Source organism: Eptesicus fuscus, chromosome 13 (genome assembly GCF_027574615.1).
Source record: "Eptesicus fuscus isolate TK198812 chromosome 13, DD_ASM_mEF_20220401, whole genome shotgun sequence".
Lineage (NCBI taxonomy): Eukaryota > Metazoa > Chordata > Mammalia > Chiroptera > Vespertilionidae > Eptesicus > Eptesicus fuscus.
The window spans coordinates 38,990,277-39,008,898 of record NC_072485.1 but is presented as its reverse complement, the minus strand read 5'-3'; the positions used below and the strand labels follow the sequence as shown (position 1 = coordinate 39,008,898).

The window sequence follows — 18,622 nt, the reverse complement described above, 5'->3', positions numbered from 1 at the left end:
TGGCCCTGATCTCTGGTCATGCCTAGGGACCTACCCATGCATGAATTTTGTGCACCGGGCCTCTAGTTTGCTATGATCAGAATACCTATCAAATAGCGGCTTGATCCCTCCTCCCCACACCAGTGGAGATGAGTTTTATTTCAGTTTGGGAGTGTTAGTATTGATATTGACCAGTCACCCAGATGACTGGATGACATATATTTCTTTCTTTACAGTGTCATTTCATAGTTTGTATAATTAAGAAACATTCCTCTGAAACTGGCTAGATGGTTTGGAGGTAAAGCAGTTGTTTCTTTTCTTGTCAGTTTTCACCTCCTCAGCCCCAGGGGAGTCAGGATGTCCCATGTTATACTTAAGAGCCTGAGCACTTCAAACTTTTATTCTCCTGTTGGGTTTGAAAGGGGGACGTTATTAGCTCTGTCTTGATGTAGCAGGGGCTCTGAAAGTCTATTTGGATAACACTGAAGATTGGAGGAAATGTGACTCTGTCTGTGTGTTTTAAGCCCCTAAGGTAAGATCAGAAAGCGTCTGGGGCAGTGAGAGCCAAATAGTTGAAGTCATACATTAATTATGGTCATGAATCATTTTTATTTTTAAAGTCTTTACCATTTGACAAGGTTGTTTGCATAGTACCAGTGAGTTTTAGGCAGCATTTTCCCTCTTTTAAAGTAACAGGCTATTTTGTTGATTTCTGTTCTAGGTTGATCGTGCCCATTGTTATTAGAATTATGCCAATATTTTTTATTAAAATAGTTTGTTTCCCTACATGAATGAGTAGTCTTTAATTTGTGTGATCTTTGATTTTAATATATTACTTTTGAATTATAAATATAGAAAACTATCATGTTAATCTTTCAGTCCCCCACTGATCACTAAAAATAATTAAATCTTGGGACTGTGCTTTTACATTCAGGCATTAGTTGATGTTCAGTGCATTTTGAATGCCTCCTTTGTGCCATAGTCTGTGCTAAGTACTGGGAATGTACACGAAAAGAGATGTCCCCTCCCCCCCCCCTCAGAAAGATCTAATAAGGAAATAAACAAGGAAATAAATAATTACTGTTAAATGTGGTTCTATAGTCTTTGTTAGTGGTATTCTATACATGATACATAGAATTCCAGAAGGAGTGCCTCTACCTGTCTGGAATAGTCTGGGAAGGCCTTTGAATAAGAGGTTATGCTTGAGCTGCCTCTTAATGGATCTAGGAGTGTACTTATCTGTTAAAAGACAGGGATGTCTGACATGGTACATGTAAGGAGCTAGAACAGCTCACTCAAAGGTACAGAAGCAAGAAATGGCATGATGTGTTTGGAGAACTGTCAGTACTTAGGCATTGCTGTAATGTATTGTGCAAAGTAAGGAATATCAGGAAAAGAAGCTGAAGTATGCTAGGAGCACATCACAAAGAGCATTTCCTTGCTTTTAAATTTCTTCCGAGCCACCTTTGTAAGAGACTACCAGGTGTACTGGTTAATAATGGGGATCTTGTAATCAAAGAAAACACGATAATTTCAAGAGAAACATCTAAAGTGCTTTATTCAAAGTAATGCCCATCGCTAGCTACACTTTCCCCCATCTTTCAGGGAATTTGAGGATACCGTCCCAATAGAACTTTTCTTGTTTTGAGGCAAACCATTCAGAGACCCAATTTTCCACTTCCTACGTTTTGAAGTGCTGCTCTAGAAAGCACGTGTGCCATCTATTGGAACAAGTGGTAATCTGAAGGAGCAAGGTCTGGTGAATATGGCGGGTGGGTTAATACTTTCCAGGCATGATCTTTTAACGTGTCTTTAACTGGTTTTGAAGTGTGTGATGGTGCGTTATCATGAAGCAAAACTTTGCCGTGTCTTTGGGCACATTCTGGTTGTTTTAACGATCAAAGCGTGGTTCAAATTGATTATTTGTTGTCGGCTGCGATCAGTATTAACGGTTTCACCTGGTTTTAGAAGCTCATAATACACCACACCTTCCTGATCCCACCAAACGCAGAGCATTGTCTTCTTTCTGAAGCAATTTGGCCTTGCAGTCGATGTTGATGGTTGACCTGGATCAACCCATGATTTTGTGCATTTGGGATTCTCAAAATAAATCCACTTTAAAAATATATATATATTATTGATTTTTTACAGAGAGGAAGGGAAAAGGATAGAGAGTTAGAAACATCAATGAGAGAGAAACATCAATCAGCTGCCTCCTGCACACCCCCTACTGGGGATGTGCCTGCAACTAAGGTACATGCTCTTGACTGGAATCGAACCTGGGACCCTTGAGTCCACAGGCCGACACTCTATCCACTGAACCAAATCAGTTAGGGCAAAATAAATCCACTTTTCATCGCCAGTCACAATTCGATGCAAAAAGGACTTTCTTTCTTGCCATTGAAGCAACATTTTACTTTCGGTTTTCCATTTGTCTTTTGTTCAGTTGATGTAGCACTCATTTTCCTTCCTTTAAAATCTTTCCCATTGCTTGTAAATGATCAGAAATTGTTTGCTGAGCAACGTTTAATCTTTCTGCAAGTTGTTTTTGAGTTTGACACTCATCTTCATCCAATAATGCTTGTAATTGTTGGTTTTCAAACTTTTTCGGTTGACCTGGACATTCTTTGTCTTTCACATCAATATTATCACTTATAAGTGTTTAAACCAGCGTTCACAAGTATCTTGAGATGGAGCATGTTCACCATAAGCTTCCCGAAGTATACGATAACTTTTTCTTCAAAATAAAGTAATGAATTAAAACTTCCCGCAAATGCTCTCTTTTTGGCACGAAATTTGACATTTTTAAGCGTAAAAATATCTATGTTAACACTTTCAGCAAATTTGACATATGAAGTTTTGAAGCTTGCTGTCAATACAACAAATAGCATACATATCAAATCGCATATATATCAACATATATGTAACTCCATCTATTGAAAAAAATCCACATTATTAACTGGTACACCTGTTATTACTATCAAGAGTGTACACATGCACCCAGAGCAAGAGGCAATAGGATGGCTTCTGTTAGATTCCTTAGGAGCTCTGAGGACATTGCAGAAAAACTCATCTCATGAGCAAACTAGCTATAATAAGAGTTGCTCTCTTTTAGATGACCTAAGAAATCCTTAATAACTGTCAGGCAACTTCCAAAAGTGCAGAATATCCCATGAATATTTTTAGTTCGTGGCATAACAACATTAATAATAATAATAATAATAATAATGACGATGATGATGATGTTGGCAGAGGTATTGGTGCCATCAAATCCCTAATAAAATTAATATCATATATAGGGTAACACTTAGGTTAGGATTGTTGATCAATTTTTAAAAACTGAGGTAAAATTTACATACAGTGATATGAGTAGATCTTAAGTTTAAATTCCTTGTATACCCATGTACCTCAATCAAGATACAGAATCTTTTGCTCACCTCAGTTCTTTTGTTCTCCCTGCTCTCCACCAGTTGGTCCACCCCACACAGGCAACTAGTAACTATTGTTTTCTGTCACCATAGATTACTTTTACCTGTTCTTGAACTGTGTATGAATGGAATCATACAGTATAATTCTGGCTTTTTTCACTCAACATAATGTTTTTGAGATTCATTCATATTGTATCAGTGGTGTGTTCTTTTATTGCTGAATAGAATTTCACTGTATAGGTATTAATAATTCTCCTGTTTGATGGACATTTGGGTTGTTTTCTATGAACAGTCTTATATAAACCTTCTTTTGGGCATGTTTTTATATTTCTTGAGTAAATACTGTAGAGTAGAAATTCTGGGTCATAGTTTAGAAGTATGTTTAATTTTATAATGAACTAGAGGCCCGGTGCACGAAATTTGTGCATGGGGGGGGTGTCCCTCAGCCCAGCCTGCACCCTCTCCAATCTGGGACCCCTCGAGGGATGTCCGACTGCCCCTTTAGGCCCTATCCTGGTGGGATCGGGCCTAAACGGGCGGTCGGACATCCCTCTCATAATCCAGGACTGCTAGCTCCCAACTGCTCGCCTGCCTGCCTTCCTGATTGTTCCTAACCGCTTCTGCCTGCCAGCCTGATCACCCCCTAACCACTCCCCTGCCAGCCTGGTTGATGCCTAACTGCTCCCCTGCCAGCCTGTTTGCCCCTAACTGCCCTCCACTGCAGGCCTGGTCACCCCTAACTGCCCTCCCCTGCAGGCCTGGTCACCCCTAACTGCCCTCCCCTGCAGGCCTGGTCCCCCCCAACTGCTCTCCCCTGCAGGCCTGGGCCCCTCCCAGCTGCCCTTCCCTGCAGGCCTGGTCGCCCCCAACTTCCCTCCTCTGCTGGCTTGGTCACCCCTAACTGCCCTCCCCTGCAGGCTTGATCGCCCCCAACTGCCCTCCCTTGCAGGGCTGGTCCCACCCAACTGCCCTCCCCTGCTGGCCTGATCGCCCACAACTGCCTCCCTTGCAGGCCTGGTCCCTCCAAACTGCCCTCCCCTGCTGGCCATCTTGTGGTGGCCATCTTGTGTCCACATGGGGGCAGCCATCTTGTGTGTTGGAGTGATGGTCAATCTGCATATTACTCTTTTATTAGATAGAATAGAGGCCTGGTGCACGGGTTGGGGCCAGCTGGTTTGCCCTGAAAGATGTCCCAGATCAGGGTGGGGGTTCCCTTGGGGCATGGGGCGGCCTGGGCGAGGGGTCTGTGGTGGTTTGCAGGCCGGCCACGCCCCCTGGCCACCCAAGCAGAGGCCCTGGTATCTGGGGTTTATTTATCTTCTACAATTGAAACTTTGTAGCCTGGAGTGGAGCCAAGCCTTCTGCTTGCTCCGTGGCGGCAGCCATTTCTGTTGGGATTTATGTATCTTCTATAATTGAAACTTTGTAGCCTTAAGCGGAGGCCTGGGCGGCCAGGGTGTACGGAAAGCTTGGCTTCCTCCATTGCTGGGGACAACCCTAGTCTCCTGCTCTTTCCAGCTCCGTGGCTGCCACCATTTCTGTTTGGATTTATGTATCTTCTATCATTGAAACTTTATAGCCTTGAGTGGAGGCCTAGGCCGGCAAGGGCAGGCGGAAAGCTTGGTTTCCTCCATTGCCGGGGAAACCCAAGCCTCCCTCCTGCTCTCTGTGGCTGTAGCCATCTTGGTTGGGTTTATTTGCATATTTGCTCCTGATTGGCTTGTGGGCGTGGCTTGTGGGTTGAGCGGAGTGATGGTTAATTTGCATATTACTTTTTTATTAGATAGGATGGTTTTTCAAATGATAGTACTGCATACAAGTTCCAATTGCTCCATATCTTTGCTCCCATTAGATGTTGTCATTTTAATGTTAGCTATCCTAACAGCTGTGAAATGGTATTTCATTATGATTTTAATTTGCATTTCCATGATGACGAAGATGTTGAGCACCTTTTCCTATGCTTATTGGCCATTCTTATATCTTCTTCTGTAAAGAATTTTGTTTTTTTGCCCATTTTTAATTGTTGTTTTTTGTTTGTTGTTGTTTTGTTTTGTTACTGGTGTGTAAGAATTATTTAAATACTCCAGACAGACACAGCTTTTTCTCAGATTGATGTTTTGTAAATATTTTCTCTCAGTCTGTGGACTACTGTTACATTTTCTTAATGTCATCTTTAGATGAACAGACATTTTTTATTTTATTTTGGTAAAGTCCAGTTTATCCATTAAAATTTTTATGGTTAGCGCTTTTTGTGTCTTTTCAAAGAAATATTTGCCTACCCCAAAGTTGTAAGAGATTTTCCTATGTATTCTTCTAGAAGTTTTATAATTTTAGCTTTTATATTTACTGCAGTCTTCTTGAATTAATTATTTGTGAGTGCTATGAGGTAGGGAATGAAATTCATTTTTCCCTATGTTTATCTGGTGTTCCAGCACCATTTACTTAAAAAACTTTACTTTCTCCGTTCATTTGTATGGGTTCCTGTGTCCAAAATCAATTGGCCATATATGTGTAGGTCTATTTGTATACTTTTTACTCTGTTCCATTGATCTATTTTTATTGTCTTTATGCCAGTACCATATTGTTTTGATTATATCCTATATAATAAAAGTATAATATGCAAATAGACTGAACGGCGGAACAACCGGTCAGTGGGGGGTGGGGCCGACAATTAGGTTTTGCGAGGCCAGCCATGGTGCATGTCAGCGGGCAGAGGGAGGGGACGGTGATGGAGTGGTTTGGGGGGGTGGTGGCAACCAGTGGCGGCGGGGCAATTGGGCCTGGTGCCATCCCCTGATCGCCCACCTGATTGCCTCCCGCAGAGGGAGGCCATGGGCAGGAGCAGCAGCAGGGCGATTCGGGGCAGGGCCGCCCAGCACCGTCCCCAGATTGGCCTGCTGGGGTTGCCTCCTACAGAGGGAGGCCACCAGTGGCTGTGGTGCAGTTGGGGGTGGGGCCGGCTGCTTGCTGCACGTGCCATCTTGATCAGCCCACTGGTCACCTCCCGCAGAGGGAGGCCAGACTGTGGCTTAGGCCCGCTCCCCGCTCCCCTAAGTCATCAGTAGGACATCCCCTGAGGGCTCTCAGACTGTGAGAGGGGGCAGGCTGGGCTGAGGGACCCCCCCTCAGTGCACGAATTTCGTGCACCATGCCTCTACTAGCTTTATAAAAAAGAAAGCCTTGAAATCTGGCAGGTTTCAAGTTTGTTTTATCTTTCCTAGATTCTTTGTTTTTCTGTGTAAATTATTCTATCAGCTTCTTTTTAAAAAATATATTTTTATTGATTTCAGAGAGGAAGGGAGAGGGAGAGAGATAGAAACATCAATGATGAAAGAGAATTGTTGATTGGCCGCCTTATGCATGCCCCCATTGAGGATTGAGCCTGAAAACAGGGCATGTACCCTGAACCGGAATCAGACTGTGACCTGCTGGTTCATAGGTTGACGCTCAGTCACTGAGCCTCACCAGCTGGGCTATCAGCTTCTTTATTTCCATCCAAAAAAACACAGAGCCTTTTGGGATTGTGATTGTGATTGCAAAACTACTGACCCATATGTAGAAATATAACTGCAGCTTTGTATATTTACCTTCTATCCTCTGACTTTTAGTTCTAGAAGTTGTTTTGTAGATTTCTTATGATTTTCTACATGAAAATCACGTCATCTATAAATGAAGACATTTTGACCATTTTTAATATGCAAATGTATAAGAAATACACACACACACACACACACATACGCATGTGCACACACGCGCGCGCACACACACACACACACACACACACTATTGGAAGACAGAGACCAAGAAAAACCCAAACCTATAATTAAACCAAAAAAGAAAATAGCTCGTTTTTTTTAATGTTGCTTGTTTCAATGTGGCTGCTACTTTAAATCAGTCTTCTTTAACTGAGGTCATTAATTTTTTTATGGATACCCGTAAGTAATATTCACCCTTGATAGCAGTGATGTTCTCCTGGTGACTAGCAATCTATTTCACTTCTCTTGGGCCTCAGTTCTACATCTGTAAAATGGTAGATTTGACCTGATAATTTTCCAACGTCTCTTCCAGGCTCCTGTGAGTTCTTCATTTTAGCTCTCAACATGTCAGAGGCAGTCAGGCAGGGATGGAAAGTTTGATTTTAAAGCATATTGTGTTTCATTATAAATATGCTAGAAAATTGTGAAACAATCAGTTTGGGTTTGTTATTAATTCTGTCTATCCTGGAAGAATTGTCCCCATTTTATTCCATTTACTGTATATCTGTGGTTCAATGTTGAGAGTTTATAGTTAACTCACTTAAAATTTTCTACAACTTTTATTTCTAGGCTTCATAGAGCCCAGTGTGCAATTAAACAGACTCAGGTAACTGTTCAGAAAATTGGAAAAGAAATTGAAGAAAAACTAAGACTCACATCTACAAGCAATGACCTGGTAGGTTTTTAAAATATATTTACCTGTTTAATGTTCTTGATTTCTACATATAATCATCATATTCGTCTTATAGTAATTTTCTTTTTCCCCCTCCCCAAAAAAACTTTAGGTAGTTTTTCTTCCTTTCTTTTTGTCTTAATGTTTCACTGAGACTTCTATTGGCATTTAAATGTTGGAAATAAACTTTCACATCTGCTAATAATGTAACATACAAAGTGCTTGCCTTTTTCTGCTAGATGAAACTTTAGATACATAGAAATACTTAGAAGATATTAAAAGCTATTTTATTAATGTCTTATAAATGTGAACTCTAGACATGAACTGTATAGTGAATGAAAAATAGCTGCCAGAAGAAAAACAAAAAACTTTAGACCTGCTTTAAAAGATGAATTTAAAATTATTTGGATTGAATTTAATAAGCTGGTTTGTAGACAGTGTTCTCTTTTGGGAAAGATTCTTTTAATGAGGCATTTCCAAAAAATAGAAAATCCATTCCAAATAGACAGATTTAAGATATTAGTATGATTATTGGTCTTTGTAGTGGAGAACAAAAATAATACTTTTGGAGTGAAGATTCTGTCTTTGTAAGTGGAATAGTGGTTATAACTAATACATTGAGGTTTTTTCAAAATGAAGCCACATGGCTATGGATAGCTTTTGATGAAATTAGTGCTTTGAATTATGATGCTTAAAAAAACATTTAAATCCTAAATGAAGTCCTAACTAAAATTTTGTAAGTTATTTGTTTGCACACTATCAACTTGGCAGAAGGCCTTATATCATACCCAAACAGAAATTTCATGTTTCCTTGAAGTTTTGTCCAAGATAATAATTTAATAGATGAGCTATAGAAATGCAGCAATGCAGTTAACTTACACAGACTTCTCTCTCATGGAATCTGAAATTAATGGATGAAAACTTATTTAAACTATATAAATTTGCTGATTTTGATCTATAAATGACAGTTTCATGTAGTTCAGTCTAATATATAAAATGTCTAGTGCTGTACCTGGCACATAGCAGACATACAAAACATGGTAGCTGCAATAATTATAGTAATAATACTTTACTTATTATTTATATGACTTTTCTTGCCTATGGAAAATCTTTTATTTTGGAGGGGCTGGTAAACCACCTCTTGTTCAATAAAGGACCAGATTCCAGGCCACAAGTATATTGGAGGAGGAGGAAAAACAGCTAATTTAATCCTTTCTATATCGTACAAAATGCCACATTTTTAGAACCTTTGGGGAGAAATTGATAGGTTTTATTTTTCTTATTTTGCCTCTTCCAAGTCAAGACTGGGAAATTACTTATTTTATTAAATAACCGCATATGCTTTGTTTCAGTAAGGAAAAATGTATGTTTAATCCTATTTTTCTAAATATAAGTGGTGACATACAGAGCAAGGTGATAAAATATATGAGTTTAAAGAGGTCAGGTTCAGAGGTTCACAGTGTGTTTTTACACTGCCTAATCAACCTAGAAAGAAATCATTGGATTTTTTTGAACTGAAAGTGAACCTAGAAATCATCTAGTCCCCTTATAACCCCTCTTAAAACCACACTCCCCTCAGTACATTCTGCCCCCTTCCTTGCTTTGTCTCCATAGTATTTATTATCCTTAAACATGCCATATATCTTATATATGTAATTTGTTCGACTGTAAACTCTGTGAATGGAGAGAGTTTTGTCTGCCCCCCCCCCCCCAGTATTCCCCAATGTCTAGGAAAGTGTTTGATACATAGTAGCTACTCAATAAATATTTGTTGAATTTAAGAACGAATCTAGTGTAATCTCCTCTTATAAAAGGACAGGAAAAATGAGGCCTGAAGAAAGGAAGCAACTTTCCCATATCATTTGACAAGTAAAGACAGAAATTTTGGTTTACTAGTACTTGTCTCCTTGCAGGGAATAATTCCATGTACTTGTTAATGATCTACTTTAAGCTTTGCCTGTAGCAAATTAGAAACTGTTAGTATTATCTCTCTTATTTTTTTTTGTTCCCTTTCCATATTGGCCCAATGTAATCATACTCCATTCTAAGCATTTTCATGTATAAGAATTAATTTTAATTTTAGCAGAAGTAAAAATAGAGTCAGAAGATATATATGATGCTGAAAAAAAATCAGATTATTTCCAAGATCAACCCTGTTATAAGAAATTGGGTTTATATTTGATGACTTTCAAAGATTTGGCATCTTCTCACATTATGAAAATATCCAACATAATTTTTTGGCATTTATGTTTCTCATGAAATTTCTGTGGTTGTCATCTGGAATTTTTGCTTATATGTTTTGGATTTTGTCATATGCCTTTCCTGTATCTATTGTTTGATCTTTGATCTTTGAATGTTAATTCAAGTTCACATTCCTGGGGAAAGCCCCTCTTGTTAATGATGAATTATTGTTTTTCTGTGTATGACTAAATTTAATTTGCTAAAAAATTTTAAAGGATTTTTGCATCTAGTATATTCATGAAGAATATTGGTCTGTGGTTTTGTTTTCTTGTAATTTTTTTTGTTGATCTTCACCCCAGGATATTTTTTCCCCATTGGTTTTCAGAGAGAGTGGAAGGGAGGGCGAGTGGGAGAAGGAGAGGGAGAGGGAGAGGGAGAGAGGAGAGACAGAGAGAGAAACATTGATGTGAAAGACACACATCCATTGGTTGTCTCCTGCACCCACCCTGATTAGGGAACTGAACCCATGACCCTTCAGTGCCCCAGTTGACGCTCCAGCCACTGAGCATACCCACCAGGGCATTATTTATTTCTTGAGTGATCTTTGGTAGTTTATGTCTTTCAAGGATTTGTCCATTTCATTTAAGAGCTCAATTATTTTAATTTCAAATAGGTGTGTAGTTTTTTTAGTTTTGTTTATAATTCCACTAGAGCAGTGGTCGGCAAACTCATTAGTCAACAGAGCCAAATATCAACAGTACAACAATTGAAATTTTTTTTGAGAGCCAAATTTTTTAAACTTAAACTTCTAACGCCACTTCTTCAAAATAGACTCGCCCAGGCCGTGGTATTTTGTGGAAGAGCCACACTCAAGGGGCCAAAGAGCCGTATGTGGCTTGCGAGCCGCAGTTTGCCGACTATGGCACTAGAGGCCCGGTGCATGAAATTTGTGCACTTGGGGGGGAGGGGGTGTCCTTCAGCCTGGTCTGTGCCCTCTTGCAGTCCAGGAGCCCTCGGGGGATCTTCGACATCCTTAGTGCTGCTCCAGAGGTGGAAGAGGCTCCTGCCACCACCGTTGCACTTGCCAGCTGTGAGCCTGGTTTCTGGCTGAGTGGCACTACCCCTGTGGGAGCACACTAACCACCAGGGGGCAGCTCCTGCATTGAGTGTCTGCCCCCTAGTGGTCAGTGCATGTCAAAGCGACTGGTCATTCTGCTGTTTGGTCGATTTGCATATGAGCCTTTTATTATATAGGGTTGCTATAATGAGCATTTTTTATATATTTATTGGTCACTCATGTCTCTTAAGAAGTGTAGGTTTAAATATTTTTATTTATTTAATAATACAAATATGTTTGCCCATTAAAAAATTAAACTCTTTATTTAGATTTACAGAAAACTTGCAAAGAAAGTTTAGAGTTTCCATATACCTTTCACCAGTTTCCCCTATATAACCATGTTACATTTAATGTGGTATATTTGACATGGTACATCATCGCACCAAGAAATCAACATTGATACATTACTTAAATGTGAACTTTTTCCAGGTTTCCCCAGTGTTTTCACTAATATCTTTAAAAAAATAAATACTTTTTTATTTTACTACAGTTTCAGATTTATAGAATCATTACAAAGATAGAACAGAGAGTTACCCCATATACCAGTTTCTCCATTATTAACATCTTATGTGGAACATTTTCACAATTAATGAAACTGTATTGAGAAAGTATCATTAACTAAAGTTCATCCTTTATTCAGGTATCCTTAATTTTTACCTAATGTCCCTTCTCTCTTCCAAATCCTATTCAGGAAACTACTACTGTAGTCACACTTCCTTAGACTCGTCTTGGTAGTGAAAATTTCTCAGACTTGCATTGTTTTTGATTACTTTGACAGTTTTGAGGATTACTAGTCAGATATTTTATAGAATATCCTGCTATTGGGATATATCTGATGTTTTGTCATGATTAGACTAGGTTCTAATGTCCTTTTTTGTTCCACTGTCCTGTCCAGGATTCCACATTGGATTTGGTCATCATGTCTTCCTAGGCTTCTCAGATCTATGATAGTTTCTCATTCTTTCCTATTATTAAATCACCATGCCTAATCACCATTTGTATTAACCTGATCACTTGGTTAACATAGTATCTTCCAGGTTTATCTACTATAAAGTTCCTTTCACAAACTCAGGTTTTTGAAAGCATGATGCTAAGTCCAACCTACACTCAAGAGGAGGGGACTTAAGCTTTATCTCTTGGATCTGTACATATTATTTGGAATTCTTTGTGAGGAAGATTTGTTCCTTCTTTTCTTCCCCTGTCATCTACTTAATTTATCCAATCATTTATCAGTATGGACTTGTGTATATTTATTTTATCTTTAGGTTAGAATCCAATACTATGTGTTTTTTCATTTTCTTGTTCGAATTGTAGCATTGAGAGCTTTTTCAAGTTGGCTTCTGTGTCCTTTTGACATGCTTTCACCCCTTTTTGTTTGTTTGTTTTAAAGTACTTCCTTAATTTCTGGCATTATATGACTTATACTCATCTAGTATTTTTTCTGTCTCAGACCTAGAATCAGGGATTTCTCCAAAGAGTCCTGTTCCTTTCATTGGATAATGGTATTTAGAAACAAGATCTGAACACTGGATGTGCTTGTTGCTACTGGATTTGTAACTGCTGCTAGGCTCTCTCAGTGGGCAGAGCCGATACATACAAGTATCTCTCTATATATATTAAAATAAACATGAGTTCATATGAATATATAAAACTCTAACACCACAGGGTTCATTCTAGCCTCCCCCATCACTTTATTTGTAGTATCTTTTTCCGATAATGAGAAACCTGGCTCCGATTTTCTACAATTTCTTTACTTATTTTTTTCACTTCTGGTACACGTGTAGTTTCAGATTTCTCCCCCTCATTTGTAAATGGGATTTTTGTCTTCTGTTAGGGTGAGAGAGGGTGAGTTTTAGATTTATAGAATCATTACAAAGATAGTACAGAGAGTTATCCCATATACCCCACCCCTCCCAGTTTCTCTGTTATTAACATCTTACATAGAACATTTTTCACAATTAAAGAAGCTGTATTGAGAAATTATCATTAACTAAAGTTCATCCTTTATTCAGGATGGAGAGTGAGGAAGGGAGAATTTTTTTTTTCTGGATACACGTCATTTTTTGGTATGTGTGTTAGGAATATTTTCTTCCAGTCTGTGGCTTGCCTTTTTGTGTTTTTAATGATGTTTTTAAAAGAGCAAAAGTTTTAAGTTTGATGAGACCCACCCAGTGTATTTATTTATTTATTTATTTATTTATTTATTTATTTATTTATTTATTTAATGTGCCCTGCTGGGTGCCTCAGTTGGTTGGAGCATCATACACCAAAAAGGTTGAGGGTTTGGTCCTGATCAGGACGTGTATGGGAGGCAGCTGATTGATGTTGCTCTCTGACATGGATGTTTCTCTTCCTCTCTCTCTAACATCAACAAACATATCTTTGAATGAGGATAAAGCAAAATTTATTTTCTGTTTAGAATTCTTTGTGTTTTTTACAAGAAATCTTTGTCTAACCCAAAGTCATGTAAATTTTTTCCTGTGTATTATTCTAGAAGTTTTATAGTTTGGGGCTCTGCATTTATATCTGTGATCCATGTCAACTTAGTCTTTTCCCATTTAACTGTTTTGTAATGTTTGTCTAAGATCAATTGATCATATATGAGTACTAGAGGCCCAGTGTGTGTGTGTGGGGGGGTCCCTTAGCCTGGCCTGTGCCCTTTTGCAGTCCGGGACCCCTCAGGAGATGTCCCCCTGCTGGCTTAGGCCTGCTCCCCACGGGCCTAAGCAGGCGGACTTCCCCCAGGTGTCCTTACCGCTGCCGGGGAGGAAGGAGAGGCTCCTGCCACTGCCGCTGCGCTCACCAGCCATGAGCCCCGCTTCTAGCTCAGCGGCGCTCCCCCTGTGGGAGCGGACTGACCATCAGGGGCAGCTCCTGCATTGAGCATCTGCCCCCTGGTGGTCAGTGTGCGTCATAGCAACCGGTCATTCTGCCATTTTATTATATAGGATATCAATTTCTGGATTGTCCATTTTGTTCCACTGATCTATATGTCTGTCTTTCACAAATACTATACTCTTGTTATTTTAGATTCATTGTCTTAAAACCAGATAGGGTAAATTCTTTAACTTTGTACTTCGTTTTTAAAAATTCTGTTCAGTTTTCCAGGTTCTTTGTATTTCCAAGTGAATTTGAGAATCAACTCAGTTTCTACCAAAAAAAAAATTACCTACTAGAATTTTGATAAGGATTTATAGATCAATTTGTAGAGAATTGCATCTTAACTATCAATTTCTGTAATCCATGAACACGGCATATCCCTTTCATTTAGATTTTTCTTTAATTCTCTAAATAATATGTTTTTTCTTTCACTGTAGAGATTTTTTGCATCTTTTGTTAGAGTTATTTCTAAGCATTTATGGGAGGTGTTTTGGTGGGCATGTTTACAAATGGGATTGTTTTTGAATTTTTGTTTCTCTTTTGTTTGCTGCTGCTATATAAGAATACAATTTATTAAACTTCATCTTGTAATCTTATATTAACTTTTTAGTTTTGATATTTATTTTGTAGATCTCTTGGGATTTTCGATGTAAACCATTGCACCTGCAAACTTGGACTGCTTTTTGTGCTTTATTTATTTTTTCTGTCTTATTTCAGTAGCCAAGACATATAGTTATAATGTTGAATAAAAGTGATAAAAGTGGAAATACTTTCCTTGTTCCTAATTATAGGGGAAGCCATTTCATTCTTTTTCCATTAAATACATATAATGTTAACCATGTCCTTTATTGGGAAGTTCCCTCTTATTCCTAGTTTCTGAGAGTTTTTATTGTGAATGAATGTTGAATTTTGTCAAATGCTTTTTCTGCATATATTGAAAAGTGATTTTCTCCATGATTCTGTTATTATAGTGAACTACATTGATTTAATTTCACATTGCATTTCTTGAATAAAGCTGAATCAATTGATATATAATATACTTTTGTATCTTGCTGGATTTGATGTAGTAATAATTTAAGGGTTTTATGTCTATGTTTATCAGGAATATTGGAATGCGGTATTTTAAATTACTTTATCAGATTGGTATTAGGATTGTAATAGCCTGGTAGAATTATTGAGGCAGTGTTTCTTTTTCCTATCCATTTTGACTAGAAACACAAGCCTCCTGGATTTTAAATGTTTTCTAGTACTCTGCTGAAATTTACTATCTTTGTATGCATTATGAGAATATTTTACTTATTCTTACTCAGCATCTTGAAATAGTGGCTTTAAAGTTTTTGTCTGATACTTTGAACATCTGGATCATCTCAGGGTTGGCATATGTTTGTTGTCTTGTCCCTAGAGAGTAAGTCACATTTTCCTGGCTTATCATATACTGGGTAATATTGCATAGTATCCGAGACATTGTGCACATAATCTCGTGGAATCTCTGGATTTTGTTACTTTGCTCTGAAGAATATAGATGTTTTTATTTTAGCAGATAGTTAACTTGGTTAGGCTTAAAGTGCACTCAACATTGGCTCAGATTTTAGTCACTACTTTTACACTTAGGCACAATAAACATGCATGTTTGCCTCATGTGTTTGGGGTATAGGATTTAGTCAAAGACTCAGATTGAATTTAAGCAGAATTTGGGTGCCTGTTCTTGGCTTCCTTCATTCTGGTTGCCTTGATTGCCTTATCTTTTTCCATTGGTTCCTGTGACCAGAAAGATAGTTATCTTTCTGCTGGAGTTTGACTGCAACCAACCTCAGGGCAAAGCTACAGAAAAGGGGACACCCAGCCAGCGTGTTGACCTATGAACTAGGAGGTGATGGTTCGATGCCCAATCACGGCACATTCCTGGGTGGCAGGCTCGATCCCCTGTGTGGGACATGCAGGAGGTAGCTGATCAAGGATTCTCTGTCATCATTGATGTTTCTTTTAAAAAAAATTTTTTTTATTGATTTCAAAGAGGAAGAGAGAGAGAGAGAGAGAGAGAGAGAGAGAGAGAGAGAGAGAGAGAGAGAGAGAAACATTACTGATGAGAGAGAATCATTAATTGGCTGCCTCCTGTATGCGCCCTACTGGGAATCAAGCCTGCAATCCGGGCATGTGCCCTTGACCAGAATTGAACCTGGACCCTTCAGTCCACAGGCTGATACTCAAACCAGGTAGGGCTCATCATTGATGTTTATCTCTCTCTCCCTCTCCCTTTCTCTCTGAAATCAATAAAAATATATATATTTTAAAAAGCCACAGAAAAGGGCAAATTCACGCTGCATGTTGATTGCCTGCACCAGGTTCTGAGTCTCCTTTGAAATCTGCCTGTCATTGATTCCCAAACTCTCAAGTGGTAGCTTTTTGTATTTTATCTAGAGTTTATAGCTATTATTTATGGAAGGACCAGTTTGTACTCCTTCTCTTAGAAGCAGAACTCCTGGACATCTTGTTATAATATACTTGTTGCTTTATCTTCCTAGCTAGACCCGAGTTCGAGTGCCACTGAATTTATGAAATTAATGGATTGGATTAAATACCTAAGGACGTTTCCCCCTTTCTTAGTGGTTGAGTAGGAGTAGGTGCAATAGAAACAACTTAAAAATGACAGAAGCAAATTTGTTGACTTATGGGACAACTGTCAACTTTTTTCAGATTGTCAATTACTTTCAATTTTTGTGGGAAAACTAATATAGATGATTATGCCCCAATTCGCAAACCTTTTGTCTTCAAGACCTCTTTACATACTTACAATTTGTAAAGACCTCAAAAACTTAAATTTATTGATAATGTCTAGGTTAATAAAAGATCAATAATATTTCACATTTACTTCTGCAATCTATCTATTGTGATATCACAAATCTTAAGACGCTGGAACACTCCATTATACAGTTAAAAGAAAATGAGAGTGAAAAAGGAGATAATGGCTTAGTATTATGAAAAATATTTTTGATGTCAAAGACTATAAAGCAGTCTTAGGAACCCTAATTGTTTTCTGGACCATGCTAGGAGAACTTTTGCCTAAGGCTTTTTAGCTCCAATGGGATCTATGAGAACAAAATTGTTTCCTTTAATATATCATTAGTCTGTCATTCTGAAATGAATCTTTAACCTTGGCCATCACTGTCTCTCTAAAGACCCATATTAGGAATGTGTGTGTTTGCAAAGAGATGAATGTATCTGTGATTTTCAGGTCAGTGTTGTATAAAAATACTAAAATCCAATTAAAAGTGATTCATTGGAGATGCACATTTGACATTAACTATACTTGAAGTAAACAGATAAATAGAACACACAAACCCATTAGAAGATACTTATGGAACATTAAGATATTTGAGCACTTGCTTTAGATGCATTAGAAAGGATCAGAACCAGATCCCACTTGGTCAGGGTTTGTTTATTCTACTCATCAGAAATTAAAGCCAACAATCCTGGTTTTGAATGACTTGATATATTTTTGTAAATGGGCCAGTTTCTGCACATGGACCATAACACAAACACACTATACACATGCCTTCCTGTATTAGTTTAGTATTTAGATTAACTTGTACCCTCAGTTCTCTGATTTTAGAAAACATATACTAATTGTGTGTGTACCCTGGAGTAGCAGAGCAGATTGGCATATCTCTGTGTTCTCTGAAGAGCTGTTTTTTTCTTATATTTTTCCCCCTGTCCTGGTAGAGTTCAGTTTATATATTTTGTAGAAAAAGTTAAGTTAAGGAAATTGAACACTTATCTCTTTGTGGAAAAAGATTGCTTCCTAAGAATTTACATATTTATTTCCTCAGTGATCTAAAAACACCCTAGGGCTTCCTGATCACATTATTGACAAGAAACAAATTGCTCCTTGATTCTTTTTTCTTTAATGATAAGCCATCTATTTGACTTTTGTCTGTTTTTTACAGTAGGTTAGCAGAGTAAAATGGCTTTTGTCGCCAGTAGACCCAAGCTCTTAGAAAGCAGAAACCATTTCTTATTTATCTAAAAGCACATAGTAGGCATTTCATTAAATGTTTGCTTTGTTCAGGATAAATTGATTAGGAACATTTCATATTTCATAGAGTTTTCCTGTTAAATAGAATAATGGTAATTGGAAATAAGCTTCTCTGCTTGTTTTCCTAGCTTGAATGTTTTTAACAGCTCATGCCATCTGTTTAGAATCAGTATTTCAGAGATGAGGAAGAAAGCATTTTGGGTGAGAAATGATAGCTATAAAGTACTTTATATACAACTGCCAAAAGTCATTTTCCATGCCCATTCCTTCAACAAGGCCATACCATTACTCATCTTGCTGAGTGCCCATGATTCCTCATTGTATGTGAATCAAATAAAGATGCTGACTCTATTTTAGTGTTCTCTACCAGCTTATCCCATGGTTTAGTAACCTATTCAGTTTATTTAATGAATGGGCTTTTTTCCTTTTATAGTTTAATTGGTATATATCTTAGGACAGAGACAAGAGTTTATTAGGTGCAGCCAAATTCCTATTTCGGTAAGATTTATGTCATGGAAAATCAAGGAAGGTATATTATTGACACTATTGACAAACACCAGGAAAAAAGGGCACATC

General features: G+C 38.1%; 1 protein-coding gene across 4 annotated transcripts in view; it reads left to right on the top strand.

Annotated features, from left to right (window-relative positions):
* Window positions 1-18,622, top strand: part of UVRAG (UV radiation resistance associated) — a 274,349-nt gene that overhangs the window by 96,307 nt on the left and 159,420 nt on the right. For all 4 annotated transcript variants that reach the window (XM_008149987.3, XM_054724633.1, XM_054724634.1 and 1 more), the window contains one exon: window positions 7,733-7,838. In XM_008149987.3, the coding sequence (XP_008148209.2) occupies window positions 7,733-7,838 (106 nt within the window). The remainder of the gene's footprint in view (window positions 1-7,732; window positions 7,839-18,622) is intronic.